General features: G+C 39.4%; 1 protein-coding gene across 1 annotated transcript in view; it reads left to right on the top strand.

Annotated features, from left to right (window-relative positions):
* The first annotated feature begins 2227 nt into the window (after positions 1-2227).
* Positions 2228-17452, top strand: part of LOC104289428 (chromosome unknown open reading frame, human CXorf22) — a 108892-nt gene continuing 93667 nt past the window's right edge. Inside the window, exon 1 of the mRNA XM_009888364.1 lies at positions 2228-2344. Coding sequence (XP_009886666.1) covers positions 2228-2344 — 117 coding nt within the window. The remainder of the gene's footprint in view (positions 2345-17452) is intronic.

The raw sequence follows: 17452 nt of genomic DNA, 5'->3' as shown, positions 1-17452 counted from the left end.
TACCATACTAATGTCCTCACTCTCCATAAAACCAAAACTTCATAAGCAAACCTCTCCGTAAAACAAGTGATAACTATGCACAAAGGTTGGCCATAGCTGCTGCAATAAACAAAGTGGGAAAAGTTAAGACTTCCAGCATAGCCTGTCCAACACTGTAATTTGTCATGCAAGAGGAGACTGCAGTACTTGTAAGGACTGCTGCTGAAGTGAATGGAGGTCTATAAGGACATCCCAGTCTGCTAACAAAATTGTAGGATTGGGACTACAAGACATGTGGGATGGAGGAGTAAACTGATTTTAAAGCAAGTTCATCAAATCTCTGTAATGGCAAATAAATGTGAATAAACAGCAGACATTAAAGCACTTAAATCTCACCACCATAGTGTTTTAGCTTTTCATTACTAAGTATTGTAGGGTAAGAGAAGCCAAGGGGTTAAAAAAGGTTATTCAGAATATATATACCCTGCATTTTTCTTAGCAAACTACTCTACACAAAGACAAAACAGCCTTTGCCACTTGCTTCTTCAATAAAATTAAACTTAGTGTCATTTTCAGGGTAGTCACGTTGTTACAACCCCTTATCTGTGCTGAAGAAATTTCCAAGCATTTACTCATAAGCAGGTCACACAAAAAAATGGCTACCGGTGCAATATTCTCTTCATCTGTTACATCATTAGTTTCTTTTGCCATTTATTACCCTCCAGTTTCAGGTGGCTGCTTTCGCAACAGCCTCTCAAATAAGATTCACAGCAATAGAAGAGCAAGACCCATGAGCGCTCACTCGCTCTGTTGAGCTGCAGCAACACAGCGCATGAAATGCACCTTGCCAGGCTTCCCCTCTCTAATGGGGAAGTTTTTCTGCATTGAATTTCAGTTAGTCTTTAATATTTCACCCTTTTAACAAATAACTTGGCTGTAGATTTCAATGACATTAAAAAAAAAAAAAAAAGAGCAAAACACACGCATCCACGTCCATGCTTACTGAGTCACAACTAGATGGCTGTGCCTACTGGGAACTGGTGGAAACAAGGGGACTAACGTCCCTCTCCCCTGCTACAAGACATTTTCCACCAGGAGCAGCGTGCGACGCTGCCTAGGCATGCTATGCTGCCTTGGCACCTGGTGCTTGGTACATCATGATCTTTGGGAATGAACATCAGAATACTGACATGCACAGATTGGGGAAAACATGTGGAGGAGGAGGAAAAAAAAAACACAAAGGGAAAAACACCTTTTATTTTATTCTGTGGAAATTGAGGCAAGAATATTATGAGCTAGTGACAAAACAAAGATTTGCTGAATTGGCATCAAAACACAAATTATGTTTCTCTTCACCCTTCCTTCATTGCAAAAGGAACCAATGTGCCCTTCTCTAGGAAATATCAAATACAGCTTTCCAGCAGCTGTGGTGCCAAAACTTCTCTTCAACAACCTACTTTAGATTCTTACAGCAATTACAAGTATTTAGAGCTCCCTGGAACTAGTTGTGTCCACTTTCCTACAAATATGTGTCATTTTTATGCTCCCCTTCCTTCCCTTTACATATCCCCCCAAACTTCTTCATTTCCAAGCTCCCATAAAACATAGCTAGCTTCCTGCTATGACACCCACATACCTACCAGGCAAGAGGCTGATTACAGACACAGGCAACGGTTGCCCTGCCACTACCTGGACATTACACTCACAGAACAGACTCTCCCACTGCAAAGAAACCGCTTGGGTCTTTGCCCTCTACTGAACTGCCCCTTCCCCTTACGGGAAGGAGCTTAATTGTATTTCGGTCCTCTACTCTCTGACAGTCTTGGTTCAAATTTACTAAATAGTTCAAAGGTTGTTTGGAACAAGGGATCAAACACAGACAAGTACACAAATCTTTTTTACCTTCATAAACCAGCTAATAAAACTGAAAAGGGCTGGCAACGCTACAGGAACATCTTGACTTGCTACTGACTCATTTATTCCTCTATCCAACTCTTTGTTTAGTTTCCTGCTTTTAAGTCTTCATGAACCTTACTGAAGGCTAGGATGGTCCTACAGTGTCAGAGCAATGTTTTTCATATATACACAAATGCAAGAACAAAAAAACCCCACAGATAGTATTTTGCTATTAACACAAATGTTTACCATTTCAGGAATCCCTCTTCCAACTATCTTCTACATATTCCTCCCTCCACGCCCTCCAACAGGTTATGTATAACTTTTGATTTGCTTGTGAAAAAGTGACAACATGGTGGACAGCATGGATAACACTACAGCCACGTCAAATTCTGAGTTCAATGGCAAGCTGACGTACCTGACCAACAAGCGATCTTTTCTGACTGCTTATCTGGCTGCCAGAAAAGTGGTAAAAACCAAACCAAAACTAAAACAATCAATCATCCATTTCTAGTAGAAAATAAAATGACGCAATGGGAAATATAATGAATTCTGAAGCACATGAGAGTGCAAAGGAGAGACATACCATCAAGGCCCATGCTATTTACCAGCAGTACTGTGCTTACCACCAAAGGGCTGTCGTGTCTTACTGAGTAGCAACAGTTCACATGGAAGTTTAAGGAACTAACACTGAAGTAACAAACCATAGCGTAGACTATTTTTATACATGTTTCCAAAGCTGGTAATCATATTCTAGCAGTGCCGTGTATCCCTTAAACCAGGAAGCTGATTTCAGCATTAAAAGTTGTTGGCTCAAGACAGTATTTCTGCAAGATTTTGTTGCATTTGTTAAGATAACCATATTTGGTTGACAGGTATACCTCTGCTGGGTACATTTCCTGACTGCGAGCTTAATGGAAACTTGTGTGCAGCAGACATCATTAAAGGACAGAGGATCTGATGGAGGGCACACAAATCCAAACTGCTTTCATTATTCTCACTCACTGACTGACTGTCATGTGTTCTAGGGAGACAGAGCATCAAGAACAAAGCAGGTCCTTAAGGGAAGGGATTACAAAGAGAAGGGAAAATAAGAATCATGTAAAGCAGCAGCAGTATTTTCCCTCATTGAGTTTCTCACTTGCTGCATTAACAGGGACTTAAAATACTGCAGGGCCATAGGTTGAAAGGGACCTCGAAGAACATCTAGTTCCAACCTCCCCCCCGGGATATAGGCAGGGACACCTCCCACTAGATCAGGCTGCTCAAAGCCCCATCCAGCCTGGCCTTGAACGCCTCCAGGGATGGGGTATCCACAGCTTCTCTGGGCAACCTGTTCCAGTGCCTCACCACCCTCAGAGAGAAAAACTTCTTCCTAATATCTATTCTAAATCTACCTTCTTCTAGCTTGAAGCCATTACCCCTCGTCCTATCACTACACGCCCTTTTAAAAAGTCCCTCCCCAGCTTTCCTGTAGGCCCGCTATAAGGTCACCCTGGAGCCTTCTCTTCTCCGGGCTGAAGAAGCCCAATTCTCTCAGCCTCTCCTCATGGGAGAGGTGCTCCAGCCCTCTGATCATCCTTGTGGCCCTCCTCTGGACATGCTCCAACAGGTCCATGTCTTTCCTATGTCGCAGGCTCCAGAACTGGACGCAGCATTCCAGGTGGGGTCTCACCAGAGCAGAGCAGAAAGGAAGACTCACCTCCCTTGACCTGCTGGCCATCATGCTTCTCTCACAACTGGGGAGGAATGCACATTACAGTACCCAGATAGAGAAGAGGGAAGTGGCTTCTTTCATTCTGCAAGACAACTCTAACAGGGGATACAGCTATTAATTTTAGTTTTGTAATCTGTATTATTAATGAGACCACTGGGATGGAATTTACAACCAGATGCCACACAGAGCTATACAATTTTTTAAAATTAGAAATATTTAGGTTCTTCTGGAGCTTTTTAGGAAATCAAGTACATTGAAGGGACACTGCGAACTAAAACATCAGTAGATGTTCAGTCTAAAAATAAACACCCTTTTTCTAGTCCCCAGCCCCAAACCAGGTGCAATGATAAAACTGAAACACGCCCGTGGGAGGTTTGTTTAGAAGAAAAATGAAAACATTAAATGATTACACAGGAAGACTGATGATAATTATCCGACTGCTATTTATTCAAAATGTGTTAACATGCCTACCTAAAAATCCCAGTCCCACCAAATGTCTTCTACATCCTTGGAAAAAATGTTATGGAAGACCACAATTTTACTTATTATAATGTTTCAAAAGAACTTTTTCCCCAGGAAAAGTGCACAAAAGAATTCACATGGATTCAAATGCTGGAGAAATTTATTGATTTTTCTCTGAACTGGAAGTTCATAATTTAAGGATGTGGGAGAAGCCTATATTTATTAAGTTTGGTTTGCTTGCAGCAACAAACTTTTCCAGGGAATTTGGGTGAGAATAAAGAGGGATGGAACACTTCAGAAACTGCTCTATCAGACAAGGATACAAAAGATTTGTCCCACCTGAGAATACATGGGACAAGGGTAAGAGTGAAATAGAGAACTGAAAAAATACCTCTGCTTTGTAAATGCTATACAATCACAGCATTATAAAATATTATCATTGATTTTGATTACACATGAACCTGAAACCACAGACCAGATCACTAAGAGAAACCTGTCCTTAGCAGACTGCCATTACGTCTTAAAACCAATAAAATATATCATTACTCACAGAAGTAGCATGCTGAGTACAACTCTCAAACACCGCCCTGTTAGCAAAGAAAAGGTGGCTCCTCATGACTGCAGCTGGACAGGACTTAAGCTGGCTGAGACAGAAGTCTAAGCTTCTGCCTCAACTCCATTACCCCTTCTTTACTTAGTGTTCTTTGTTGTTTTAAAGCTGTGCCAATATTCTGGCTGGTTATTCTCTGGTTACTTCCAGGCTCCTTCAGTTCAAATGGGGAGTTATTATAAGCTACATCTTCCTTCCCCTCCACTTCAAAACCACACAAGAGCAGCCTCCTCATATACACATTTTGGCGAGTAGGACATCTAGGAGTAGAAGTAATAACACCTTCCCTTTAGTAAGGGAGAATTTCAGTGGGTTTAATTGTTTTAAAGTTTGTGGGGACCACCTGGGGCAGTTCCTTGGAGGCATAACTGAACACTTAGGTAACTATCTGTATTGAAACCAGAATTGCACAAATCCTCAAGAGACCATGCCTTCCTGAGCAGCCCACACCTTTCTGAGCAGCCCACATAGCGGCATTTCAGACACCTCAGTCTTCTGTAAGCTACTGCTAAAAGACATTGCTTTAGGTTAGACATTATCACTATGCTTTGGGAACTCAAATTTAGGGTATTTAACTTGATAATCCATTTAAGTGTTGACACAATAAAAACCAATTCCTCTCCTTTTTCAAGTGGGAATGGTGAACAATTAAATAAAGCTTTCACAGTAGGATGTATTTTTATTCTGATTTTGTTTGGACACAAAACTAATGATACTGTGTTACTTGCCCATTCCAGCTTCTGTTCCCCCCCAATATCTTTTAACTAAATCTGACACACATTTCTTCTTCTGTGCTACCATAAGTTTTCCATGAAAATCAATGACCAAGAAGAACAGAGGAAACCCATTAATGTTCTCACTGAAGTAAAGATGGGGTTTACTAATTGCGGCAGTATCTCAGGAGGCACGGCGCCTTGGGCGGCTGTAAATCATTATCCATTTCTGCTGGCAGAAAGTAGGTAGTCAGAAAGCATACACCATGCTCAGGACCAGGCACAGCCTGTACAGACCTCTGCAAGCTGGCAAGTTAAAAAAGTTGGAGACGAGTATAGTGAAAGAACGCAGCCAGCGCATAAAAGCTGTCACAATATTGTGGTGGTTAGGGTCACAGGAATAAGCATGTTAGAGAATGGAGGAGAACTCAGATTAATAAAGTGTGAAAGGGCAAAAGGTAACAGAGACAGGAAAACAGCTTTATTATAGTTCTGGTGCTCACTGACCTAATTACTGTTTAATTGTCAGCTTCCAAATCAAATTCAAGTCATTAGCTACTTTGGTATTATCTATTCTAATTTAGGCTTGAATAGCTAGACTCTTTATCTGAAGCAAGTACAGTGGTCATGAATAATAACCTCTAAGTGCATTATGTTTATCTCTATCCATGACTACACTCACATTAGCCAGGAATGCAGAGCAATAGGAGTGAACCTAGAGAACAAAACATTTGGTGCTGAGGACCCGACACAACAAACACGTTGAGAATTTTTCTTTGGGGTAATTCTAATTTAATTCTGTGAGCTGAACACTGTGCAGCAGCAGGACTACAACGGGTATGCTCTTGGAGCGTATCTTCTGGTTTACTTTCATCCTAGAGTAATTCAGTCTGAATGCTCTGAAATGATTCTGCAACACAAACCAAAGTACAGTAACCGGTGACAACTGGGAGTTTTGCTTCCAAAGCATACTCTTAATCTAAAACAAAATACTACTGCAGATATACCCAATGGGTACTGCATGGCCACACTCAAAGTAGTAAGATGCTGTGAGGAAGGAAGCTCTAGACAAACAATTCCTCAGCAAAGAACCTAAGGTTGTTACAGGGTGACAATGAATGCCTGGCAAAACTTCCCATGGAGCTACAAAATTACATTGACAAACAAGTTGAGAAAAACATAGGCAAGGTGAAGCTCTCCCTCAAGCAAAAAAAACAAACCAACCAACCAACCAACACCAAACCCCAGAAACAAAAAACCTCACCACAGCAAAGGAGATTTCTGGAGCAATCTATGTGCTTGTCTCGTCTTCAAATACTGTGTTCTTACTGTGGAAATTAAATACTGCTAATACACAGGATACCAGAGGGCCCAATCTAAGAGCTACAAACCTGAAACACCAGAGTGTTTGCTCAGAAACACAAGAAAGACACATACAGCTAAACTGGGAACTAGGAGACAACCTAGCCAACCCTCATGTCACCCAAAAAACTCCACAAACAAAAAAGCACATTCCACACCCAAAGAGTGGAAACTTGCAATTACAGACTACAAAATTAACATCCAGTTTATGATCACCATTATGAATACTTTCAACAACTTCCTCTCCACAGTGCTATCAGCTTCTACAATACAGTAACACACAAAGTCAATACACAATAAGCCAGGGAATCTACACTATGATGCCTTTGCCTCACATTTACAAGTGGCTGAAGTTTTAAATAATGTATTGATAAATTCGTATGCTATATTAGTAAACTGACAGCTGCGTATTGAATAGCTATCATGTATTTTTTTAAAATTTATAGTAAGATAAAACAATCAATGCACTTGCTAGCCCTTTTCAAGAAAAAAACCAAACATGAACTGTATCAGAATTGCTGCGGACTGTTTTCTTTATGGCATGTTTTCACTCACAGCCTCCCTAAACTCTAACAAGCTTTGAATGTGCACTCATTCTATTTTCCTCCCCTGTTTTGTCCCCCTGTTTTCATACAAATGAAAATTACAGCATATGTTTCGTAAATTACAAATAAGCCAACTTTCATTTTGCAGTTCAGACCATCTCCTGATGCTTTACAGACAACAAACTGAGCAACATTACTCAGAAGCTCTCAACTCCAGTTGGAAACTGGATTGTATATGGATTAAAAATTACATGCTGCTTTTATTAAAAAAAAAAAAAAAGAAAAATAAAATAATCCTTTGTATAACACTGTATAACAAACCACTCAGTTCAGAGAAGGCAGACATTCAGCTGATCGAATCATATCACACAGAGTCTGTCCAGATCAGTTAGTCTCTTGGCTATGTACCTGTGACTAGAGAAGAGAAGATAAACACATTACAGCTAACCATTGTTTCTCACAACACGAGAAACAGAAGGGTACTCACTGACCTAAGCTGACATAGATGTAAATAAATCAAAGGAAATGAATTTTCACATAGTGCCTAAATTATGGAACTTGCTGCCATTAGATGCTCTTCAGGATGATAGTATAAATAGGTTTAAAAAACAGAAAGGAAATCAGTGAGGCAGAGGTTTGGTGATTACTGTAACACAATCCTCCAGATGCATCCTCTATCCCATGAAGCTTCCAATCTACTGATAACCAGGACTTTAACAGGGAAGGCTCTGTGTCCATGCTCTGCTCTAAGACTTTTCCCATAGCATCTCCTGCCAGCTGCTGGCACAACACACAACACCAGGCTGCCTTTTTGGCTGATTCGGTATAGCAGTTCTTACTTATGTTCTCCAGTATGCTAAAATGGCTAAGCATTTAGCTTCTAACAACCTTCACATTATTAATATCTTGTTTAGCATATTCTACGGTTTGTGGCCAGACATAATTTCCCAAATGTTTCAACCATTTGCTAAAGTTCAGGAGCCAGATGACCTTCAGATTTTAGTATTACACAGTTTTTCAAAGAAAGCATGGATTATTATATACACACAAGAGAGACCACACATACCTTTTATTGGTAACTACCCAGCTATGAAAGGAGGGAAGCAATCCGGTGACCCGTATGAAATGAGTAACTATTATCCAGTTCCTCTCCAAAGTGGTTTAACACTGGATTAGGACCAGGGAAGTAAACACTAGCACATAATAGAAATCGAGTTGATAGACGGAAAGTGGTCTCTCTAATGGATCCTACTCACTGTCTGTAATCTCCCTTTTTCATTCAGCTCTGGGTCTCCCATCTGCCCCCAAATAACACATTAAAACATTCAGGATAAGCAGAAAGTAGACTACAACAGTGCTGTCTGCCTTTTAAAAGCATTTATGAGTCAGGTAGAGGAGAAAAGAAAAAGAAAGAGAGTACTATCTTTACTTCAGATTATAACTCTCCACACATGGGAGAGAAGGGCCAAGCAACAGTACCTGGGCAGAGTCCAGTCACAAGAATATAATTTCATTGCAGGTACAGTTTGTCCACTCAGCAAAGGTCACAAAATCAAAGCTAAAAATGTACCATTTTTTCTACTTTGAAACTCATATAGATACTTTCTTCCCGAACACATCTTAAAAAGCAAAACCATGACCCAAATCTCACAAACAATACCTTTATTGATTTTCCAATAACACAAACTGACTGTACAAAATTTAGCCTCCAACTGCATCAGTCTGCATCCAATATTCAAGTCTCTTCACAGAAAAAAAAAACAGACCTGACATCATACATTTGAAAAAGATTATCTTCAACTCACTGAAGTTTTTCTTGAAATTGTTACAATACTGTGAAAGATAAGGAGAAATTGCTATTTTCTTAAAATTGGTTTCCCTCTAAACTACCAGTATTTTTCAAGCAGCTATTTAAAAAAACCCAAAGATTCCAGATCTCAGAACATGCATTTCTGTAGCCAAAAGAAACCGGGATAATTTCACATTGGCATCTTTGTTTTACATGCAATAATTTTCTAACAAACACAAGCCCACTACTTCATGAAGTTTATTTTGCTTTTCTGTGATGAGGCAAAGGTGAGGCAAATATTCTGCTCTTTACAAAAACTGCATTTAGCACTTGTTTGGTAGGCCAATGTCTCACACCTCATTTAATTTAGAAAAATTAGCCAGAAAACAATAAAATGTAATTTCTTTGTGAAATGCTAAACTAAGGTAGAGAAATGTGGAAATAAAGCCCTCTTTTCCAAATATTTACGCACCGTCTGCATATTTTAATGCAAGTTTCCACCTTGCCTGTCTTTCCCTGAAGCAAGGCACATATGACAGCATTTCAGAGATGTTTTAATGGGATTTTCCAGTCAACCAAAAATCAAATTGCATAGAAGAGATGGAAGAGTCATAAATGCATATTTCATCTTATTGAATTATATGTTAACTCAGGACAACTCCTTTACAGATTTTTATGAAGTTTTCTGTCACACTGGGAAACTGCATAAAGAGAGCGCACAGAAAGATATACACCATCAGAATCCACAAAACAGCTGCAGTCACACTTCTCAGTAAAACAGAAGGCTAAACAGTCCTACAAACCAGAAAAAAAAAAAAAAATTTAAATACTGCTATTTCCCTCTCTCACTACACCCACACCCATTTCCCCTCACATCAGCTTTACCTGAATTTCCAAATACATTAAGCTGCACACATTGTGACTGTCTTTTTTACTGCATTACACTTAATTTTTTTTCTAAGTAGGACTTGAACAAACCTACACACAAAAGTACTCCAGCTGATTTACACATTTGGAGTATGATAAAACATGATGGGTTTTTTTTGCTTCAGCCTTGAAGAGGGGTGAAGAAATTTCTCTTCCCTTCCTGTCACTGCTACCCACCCTTTATGGGGGATAAGAATCCCCGATGTGGGCTGATGCAGTTCTGTGCTCTGCACTAGGGCTTCGCACCTCTCCCACCGACCTCCCTCTCCTCCTCCACCCCTTTGCTCTCAAAGATGGCCACCGAAAGGAAGCATTAACTTCCTATCTGCCACCAAAGCCAACCTATCCGGCAACTAGTTTTGCATCCCTCCTTAGTTTCATTGTAGTTTCAATAACATAGATTACATTTGGTTTAATACCACTGACATCAAGTATCTATTTTTCTTTTAAATAGATACAATTCTGTAAGAATTACTAGAAATGCAAGAATTGAAAACTTCAACAGTATTTATTTTCAAAGGGTGTTAACACAGTTTTCCTATTTTGAGATTGTTTTCCTACAGTGAAATATCTTTGTGTCTATCTGGGGTTTCCTCATGTCATTTAGTCCAACAATTTTACTCATTGGTCCTTTCCAATCAACTACTACAGAACAGTAGAAAACTTTAAATTCATGGAAGCTTTCCTAAAGAAAGGACACTAGTGTAGAGGATGGAGGATTCTGAACATTGTAACTCAAGAAAAGACTGGAAGACAAATTAACATCTAATTAAAATTTGTCATTACAAAGAAATAAATACCATGGTAAAGTTTTAATTCACAGCTTATAACTGATCAACCTCACAGCATAAATATATACAGGAAATGAAGCTGCATGAGTTCCAGCAGTCACAAAACTACCAGTATCAGGGCATACTTATGAAGAGTTTTCCATGCTTTCAAGCACTGTGAAAACACTGGAGCAGCTCCCAAAACTAAACCAGTAATTTTACTGACGCTCTCCTACTCCTTATGATGCAGTACAATACCCATTCTGCCTGTGAGTAGGAAGCACAAAAAAGTATATAACAAAAACAATTCAGAAGGATTTTAGCTTTAGAAATCAATTTTAAAAGATTTAAAGCAAGAAAAAAATTACACATATTGAAGTTCCTAATAGTGACATGCCAAATTAATGTGTCAAATTTGTGTGTAATTAACTGTATTTGAAGATATAATTTATCTTAGTTGTGTCAAAGCATATACAGAGTTAAAATACGGTTAATTCTCGAAAAATTCATTCACAACTGAAAGATCCTCTACAGGATCTAACATGTCTAACATTTGTTCTTGAAATATTTAAAGGGTGTTCCTCCCCAACCCCAAGAAGCTGTATACCTACTCCAGCACCTAGAGAATGTAAGGGAAGAGAGGAGCCTTCTAATGGAAACAAATACATCACTGGCATTTTTTAAATCTGGTAGTTTTGCTGTATTCATTCACATACATAATACATTGGAGAACCTTCCTAGACAGGCTGCCCACCAGCAGGTGCATCTCCACCTTTTGTATTTCTGGTATAGATGACTTCACCCCCACAAAAAAAATTTCTAGAACCACAGAGCAGCGCAGGTTGGGAGGAACCTCAAAAGATCATCTGGTCCAACCTTTCGTGGGAAAGGGAGCTCAAATGATGTTATTTAGCACCCTGTCAAATTGCATCTTAGAAACCTCCAGTGATGGGAACCTCACCATGTCCCTGGGGTGGTCGTTCCAGTGAGTGATTGTTCTCACTGTAAAAAATTTCTTTCTTAAATTGAGACGAAAATTTTCATCAAACCTTTCCCAAGAGTTCTTAAAGAATAGCCATAGTGAAAGTGCTTTGATACCTCTGTTTTTCCGAGACTACTGCAGATCTGATGAGCTTGTAGTTGGGTACTTCTTTACAGTTCGTCATAAGTGGTCTTTCCATAAAAGTTTGTTCACCCTTCTTCTCACTTTCTGAGTCTGACCTCAAGATCCGTTCACCAGGTTCTTGGCCCTCGAGGGACTTCCTTGTATCTTCCCCCTTAAGCAGTTTGCTGCTGCTCTTCAAAGATGTCAGCAGAGAAAGATAATGTACCACTGCCGCTTCACTGACAGTTCTGGAGTCAGCAGTTAAATCAATCCCACCTAACGGTACTGTCTGAGTAGGTAGTCCCCCCCATACAACCACATTGCCCCACTCCCTCCCTTGAGTCAATACAAGGTTCGGCTGGTAGCCCCCAAGGCCATCCAGAGGTAGCTCAGTGGAAAGCCTTTTGGGTGCATGCGCATCAGTATGCTTGTTTTAGCTTGACTGGTTTAATTTTAAAACAAATCAGCTCCCCAGTTCAGCTGACCACACAGCATTAAGAGTGCTAGTGACAACACAAGAGAAGCAGTCAAAATGCAAAACCTAGCAAGGATGGAGGGAAAAAGCAAGAACTCTTGTTTTCAAGCAGCAGGACGAGCTTAGATCAGTTAAGCTGCTTAAAAAGCCACACACTCAGTTCTCCAGATTAAGCCATGCCTTTATTTTGCTACTGCCCACAGCTCTGATGACCAACAGTAGCAAACAGAAAAGAGTACAGTGAGTCCGTTTCATTTCTGATACTCAGAAGTGCTCAGCAGTACTGAAATAAAGTGTTATGGACTGTGCTAATTTCAGCTGCCACAGGGGAAATCTATAGGAATACAGGCAAGAGAGTTAGCTAATAATTCTACTGTTGAGACCTCATTCATCCCATAGCCATGAGAATGAAGACTAGGGACAGAAAGATGAAGAGAAAGTTGCTTCTCCTCCCAGCTTTATTTGGCAAACAGTTTGAAGAGTAATACTCTGCAAATAAAAGCTGAAGAGTACACACAAGGTCAGTAAATAGCACACTGTTAAACCTGGAGGTACAGGCAGGTGCAAAAGTTCACACGTCTGATGAAGCCACTATTTCTGAGTTTTCCTGGTACCATTCCCATAAACTGCCTCACACCAGCGAGCTAACAAAATCACACATTTTGAGCCTAAAAGGAATCATTCTTCAATGGTGAGTAGTAAACACTTAGAAATATAGCTAATGATAATAAATATTACACGGTTTAGACAGTTATATTAAATAGTTAATTTAGCAATAGGGATTTAATTAAGAATGGCTGAAAAGTGAATCTTGACATCAGTCCATGGCATTTGTTCTTATATTACAGGAAAACAAAGAGCTCAGTAAATCAGGAACATCCAGAATTACAACAACAGGGTATATAACCTCTTGGTGTAAACAAAAAAAATCTCATCTACCCTAGAGTTCTGGCAAATACAGAAATGCTGCAGTTTCAGGCAACGAAACAAACACTTCATCAGGATTAAGAAGTTTTATCTACGATAAACTATTCCAATACTACCTTTCACATGGATTTTAGTATCTCTTCATCTGAACACTGTTGGAGTAATCATGTTGGTGCAGGCTGACCACTACATTGAAAAACTGGAAGTATGTTGAGTGGGTGAACTTAAAACATGAGACACCAACTTTCAAAAGTAACTTCAGAAGTGACATGAGGAGGTTGATTCAAATGTTTTAAAAGAAACACTCCACTGAGCGGGTACACAGCACAATGTAATGTGTAAAATGTGAGTGATCTCAAACTTTCAAGATGCAATTTCAGAATAGTCTGCTCTACCCCAGGTAAAGACATCTACCCTCAAAAAAAAAAAAAAGTTACACAAAGCAGTATTCTTGGTTTGAAAATGGGCAACACTTCTGGTGCTACTATATTGTTCTAGAGTCTAAGCCCTGGATGCTAACTCCAGTATGTTGGGCTCTGCAAATATGTTTCTTGCCTGATTTTACAAGTGTATTTCTGAACAGATGCATAACTTCTATCCAAAGTTAAAGATATTTTACATAATTATTATCTATTGTCAAAAATAAGTGATTGCTTGAGATACGCAGAAATTGCTTTAAACGCATACACCTCCTTAGCAAGCCAAAACACATGGTGTGATTTTAAGTGGTTAGTAAGTAATTTCTTTAATTTCCAGTATGAAGACAGACTTTGCTTTTGAAATGTAACTATTTTAATAATGTTATTCAGCTATGTTGATTAAACACAGATTGCTTGATAATCACTACCATCAAAACTGTTGGCAACAAGAAAATGGGCTTAGCCTATTTCAGACCTCACAAATGTATATAAAATTTTACTTAACAAGATCAGTAATCAAAACAAAGATAAACAAGGAAAGGGCTGGGTATTGTGGGATTAGATTTTAAGAGGTCAAATAGTTACCGACATCTGAACTCAAACAAAAATAGCTGGCAGGAGAACACTATATTAGACATTAGGTCATTTAATCCACTCCCTTGCCAGTTCTGTATTGTTCTCTACTGCACATTGTAAGTGCTTTTGTTTTTTTTTTTAAACAATGTGGGAGAGGAAGCAAGGGATAGGAGGATGAAAGTAGATTGTCTTTGGAGGCTGAAGCAAAAAAAAAAAAAAAAACCAAAACCACCAACATGAAAGAAACACAAGCCAGAGAAAGACAGCATCCTGGAAACACAGCTGATAGAGCAAGATGAAAAGCAGCAGAGTAGTTCAGAATTGAGCCGAGAAACTGAAAGCAAAAGCTCTTAATAGGATGGTGCAAGAAAAGAAATTCTTGCCGACAGGAACCTGGTGTCATTTGATGAGTAAATGGGAAGAAATGAAGCATATAAGATTTACAGGATTAATGGAAGAGGGAAGTGGAGAGGCAAAATGGCTTAGGTGTTTTCCAGCACTCATACAGGCAGTAAGTGGTAACAACTGCATCTCTTGTTCCCCTGCCCATCCAGCTGTTTATAGGAGCCAAGTAACTCAACTGACTCAAAAGTCAGTCTTTTTTTTTTTCTTCCAGCCTGATTAATTCTGTGATCCACCTCACCAGATGGATATGGAAACAGCTATGTTACCACAAGTGAGAGAGGTCACAGAGGGTAGGCAGGACACAATGATGGAAAAGAGGATCACAGGAAAAGGGAGCTGTTTAAAACAAAAATACTTCACAATACCGTGGTTTAAAATAAGTTAACACTGTTCTCAAGTATGTTTTATCCCTGCTTTTGCTACAGAATCTGTTCATGACTCTACATAAATTACTTTAAAAATGTTTTTATTCTAGGGGTGCTTCTCCCAAAATCTGAGTGCTTGATTTGCAAAAGCAGCATAGGCTTAGACCAGATGTTCAATTTATTTACACCTGTGCACTTAATATAAACCAGGACACAGAACTCAATGTCCTGAAAACAAATCAGATCCTACCTGGACCAGATTTGGTCTCCATAGTTTTATCTTTCATTCTTCATGTGGAGTGGGAGGATGATTATTTCCTTGTCTTAGGAGCATTTTGTCAATTAAGGGGGACATTTGTTGAGTACTGAAATACTAAGGTGATAAGCACAACAGAAGACAACAAGGAAATTTAAAATTCCATAGCCAAAGCAGAATTTGAATGCAGATTTGAGTCACATTCAGAAAATAAGTCTTTGTCATACAGCCAAAGCAATGAGGGTAAGACCAAACCATCTCATCTCTTAAAAACCTTGAGTGTAACAGGATTTTTTTATACAACAAACAATATATTATTACTTAATAGAAAACTGTAGTTCAATCTAGATGTATTGAAGAGACTGAAATTAAAGCTAATTAATAAACTTAAGTTCTTACAATTGCTTATTTCTTTTACATCCTCTTCATTTGTGAGTGCTTCTGGAAATGACAATATTAGTATAGTCAATCTAACCTTGTGTAAGTATCCACTTCTAACAAAAGAAAAGTGATGCCACCATGTTATAATCTCAGTACCCATATGTGTTATAACCAGATGCAATGCTTTGCTGTTTGAGCCAATAAATTACCTTCCAGCATTAGTTGGATGCAAATTTCTGGATGAACTTGCATGAGAAAGGGATAATCCCTGTTTTGCTCCGGGATTTCCTGATATTTGCTAATTCCAAAAAAAAAGTGATACTCAGGAATCCCAGGCTCTATCCTAATCTGTTCCAGAAAATAAAATTTGCTTGCCTAAGAGAGGTTGAAGAGATGGCTGAACAGATGAGTAAAAAGTCTCACTCCTCTGTTTCCATACTCACACAGAAATTCTCCATCCCCTCTTCTCTGGCTTCTAATCTCACTCCCCTGCTCCAGCAAGAACTACTTTTGCAAACTCACCCTTACTAGATATGTCTACTCAGACTGCTAGTCACCTCTCGCACTTGTAAACCTCCCCCACAACCGCTTTATCAATGGCACTCCCTCTGTTCAACACAAGACTCAGAATGTGCAACATTGTAGTTGCACAATCCCTTTACAGGGGTGTGTGTGCCTATGTGTATACATACATACATTAAAAAAAACCCACAACAGTGCTTTTACATACATACCTATCCATTTATATACCAAAAAAAAAAACCTTTCCCTCCCCATCGCAGATCTTTCCTTGAGCTACCATAAGTATCCCTATGGCTGTGCAGAGAACCAGATGTGAGTACTAACTAGGTTAATCAGAAAAAATGTTTAAAAAGTTAGTGTGAATCTGTGGGTAATACTCCATGCTACCTCACCACACTGCTGTATAAACAATGGTGCCAGCATGGGGATAAGATGGTACAGAAGGTGGCAACAAGCAGCAAGACTGCAGAAAAAGCAAAACTAGCTTTTTTCAGTGACAGTGCAAGCCTCTAGTAAAAAAATACAAGGTGTTGATTTTAATCTAGAACACCAACATGTGCATAACTGTCCCTCTTCTCTCCCCAGACCTATGTATGCCAACGGGGTTATGAAAACTTGAGATTCTTTCAAGGGTCTTAATTTACTTATAGTCATCTTCCCTTTACCCACTGGCTCCATTCCTCTCTTTTGCTCCCAACAAACCTAGCCACTGTTTCCTCTTTTGCCCCTCAACAAACACAACACAAACCCAGTTTCAACTGCGATGACATTCAGGTTCCCTGCGCCTCTCCTATTTCTTGTGGATACAAATAAATTGTTCCCTTGCCAGTGTCAGGCTAGGAGAGGCCCTTCAGACCCCTGCAGAACCACGCTCATAGCCTCAATACACCCACCCATACTCAGCATCTTAAAAGCTTCAGCTGTGGCAACTGCCCTGGCTACTACAGATCTAATAGAGAGGGAGTCTTTGGGTGACCCTGCCAAAAGTGAAAAGAGTTTTAACAGGAACATAAAAGCTTCAGATGGTTATGGTTGTACTTTGTGGTTTTCTTTTGGTGGTGGTGTTTTTTAAAACTTGAAAGAAGAAATTATTAGCTGCCTATTTTGGAGACAACCACTAAACTCTTTCAAAAAAAAAGTCCACAGGATTTTTCCTTTGTTAACTACAGTCAAAACATTTCCCTCCCTGGCTTAACTGGAAATGGCACAAACCCCTCGAGAGAAGTTTTCCGGGCAGCCCCCGCCAGCCCG

The sequence above is a fragment of the Charadrius vociferus genome, unplaced genomic scaffold (assembly GCF_000708025.1).
Source record: "Charadrius vociferus isolate BGI_N301 unplaced genomic scaffold, ASM70802v2 scaffold206, whole genome shotgun sequence".
Lineage (NCBI taxonomy): Eukaryota > Metazoa > Chordata > Aves > Charadriiformes > Charadriidae > Charadrius > Charadrius vociferus.
Note: the sequence above shows the minus strand (reverse complement) of the source record. Positions and strands in the feature narration are given on the sequence as shown.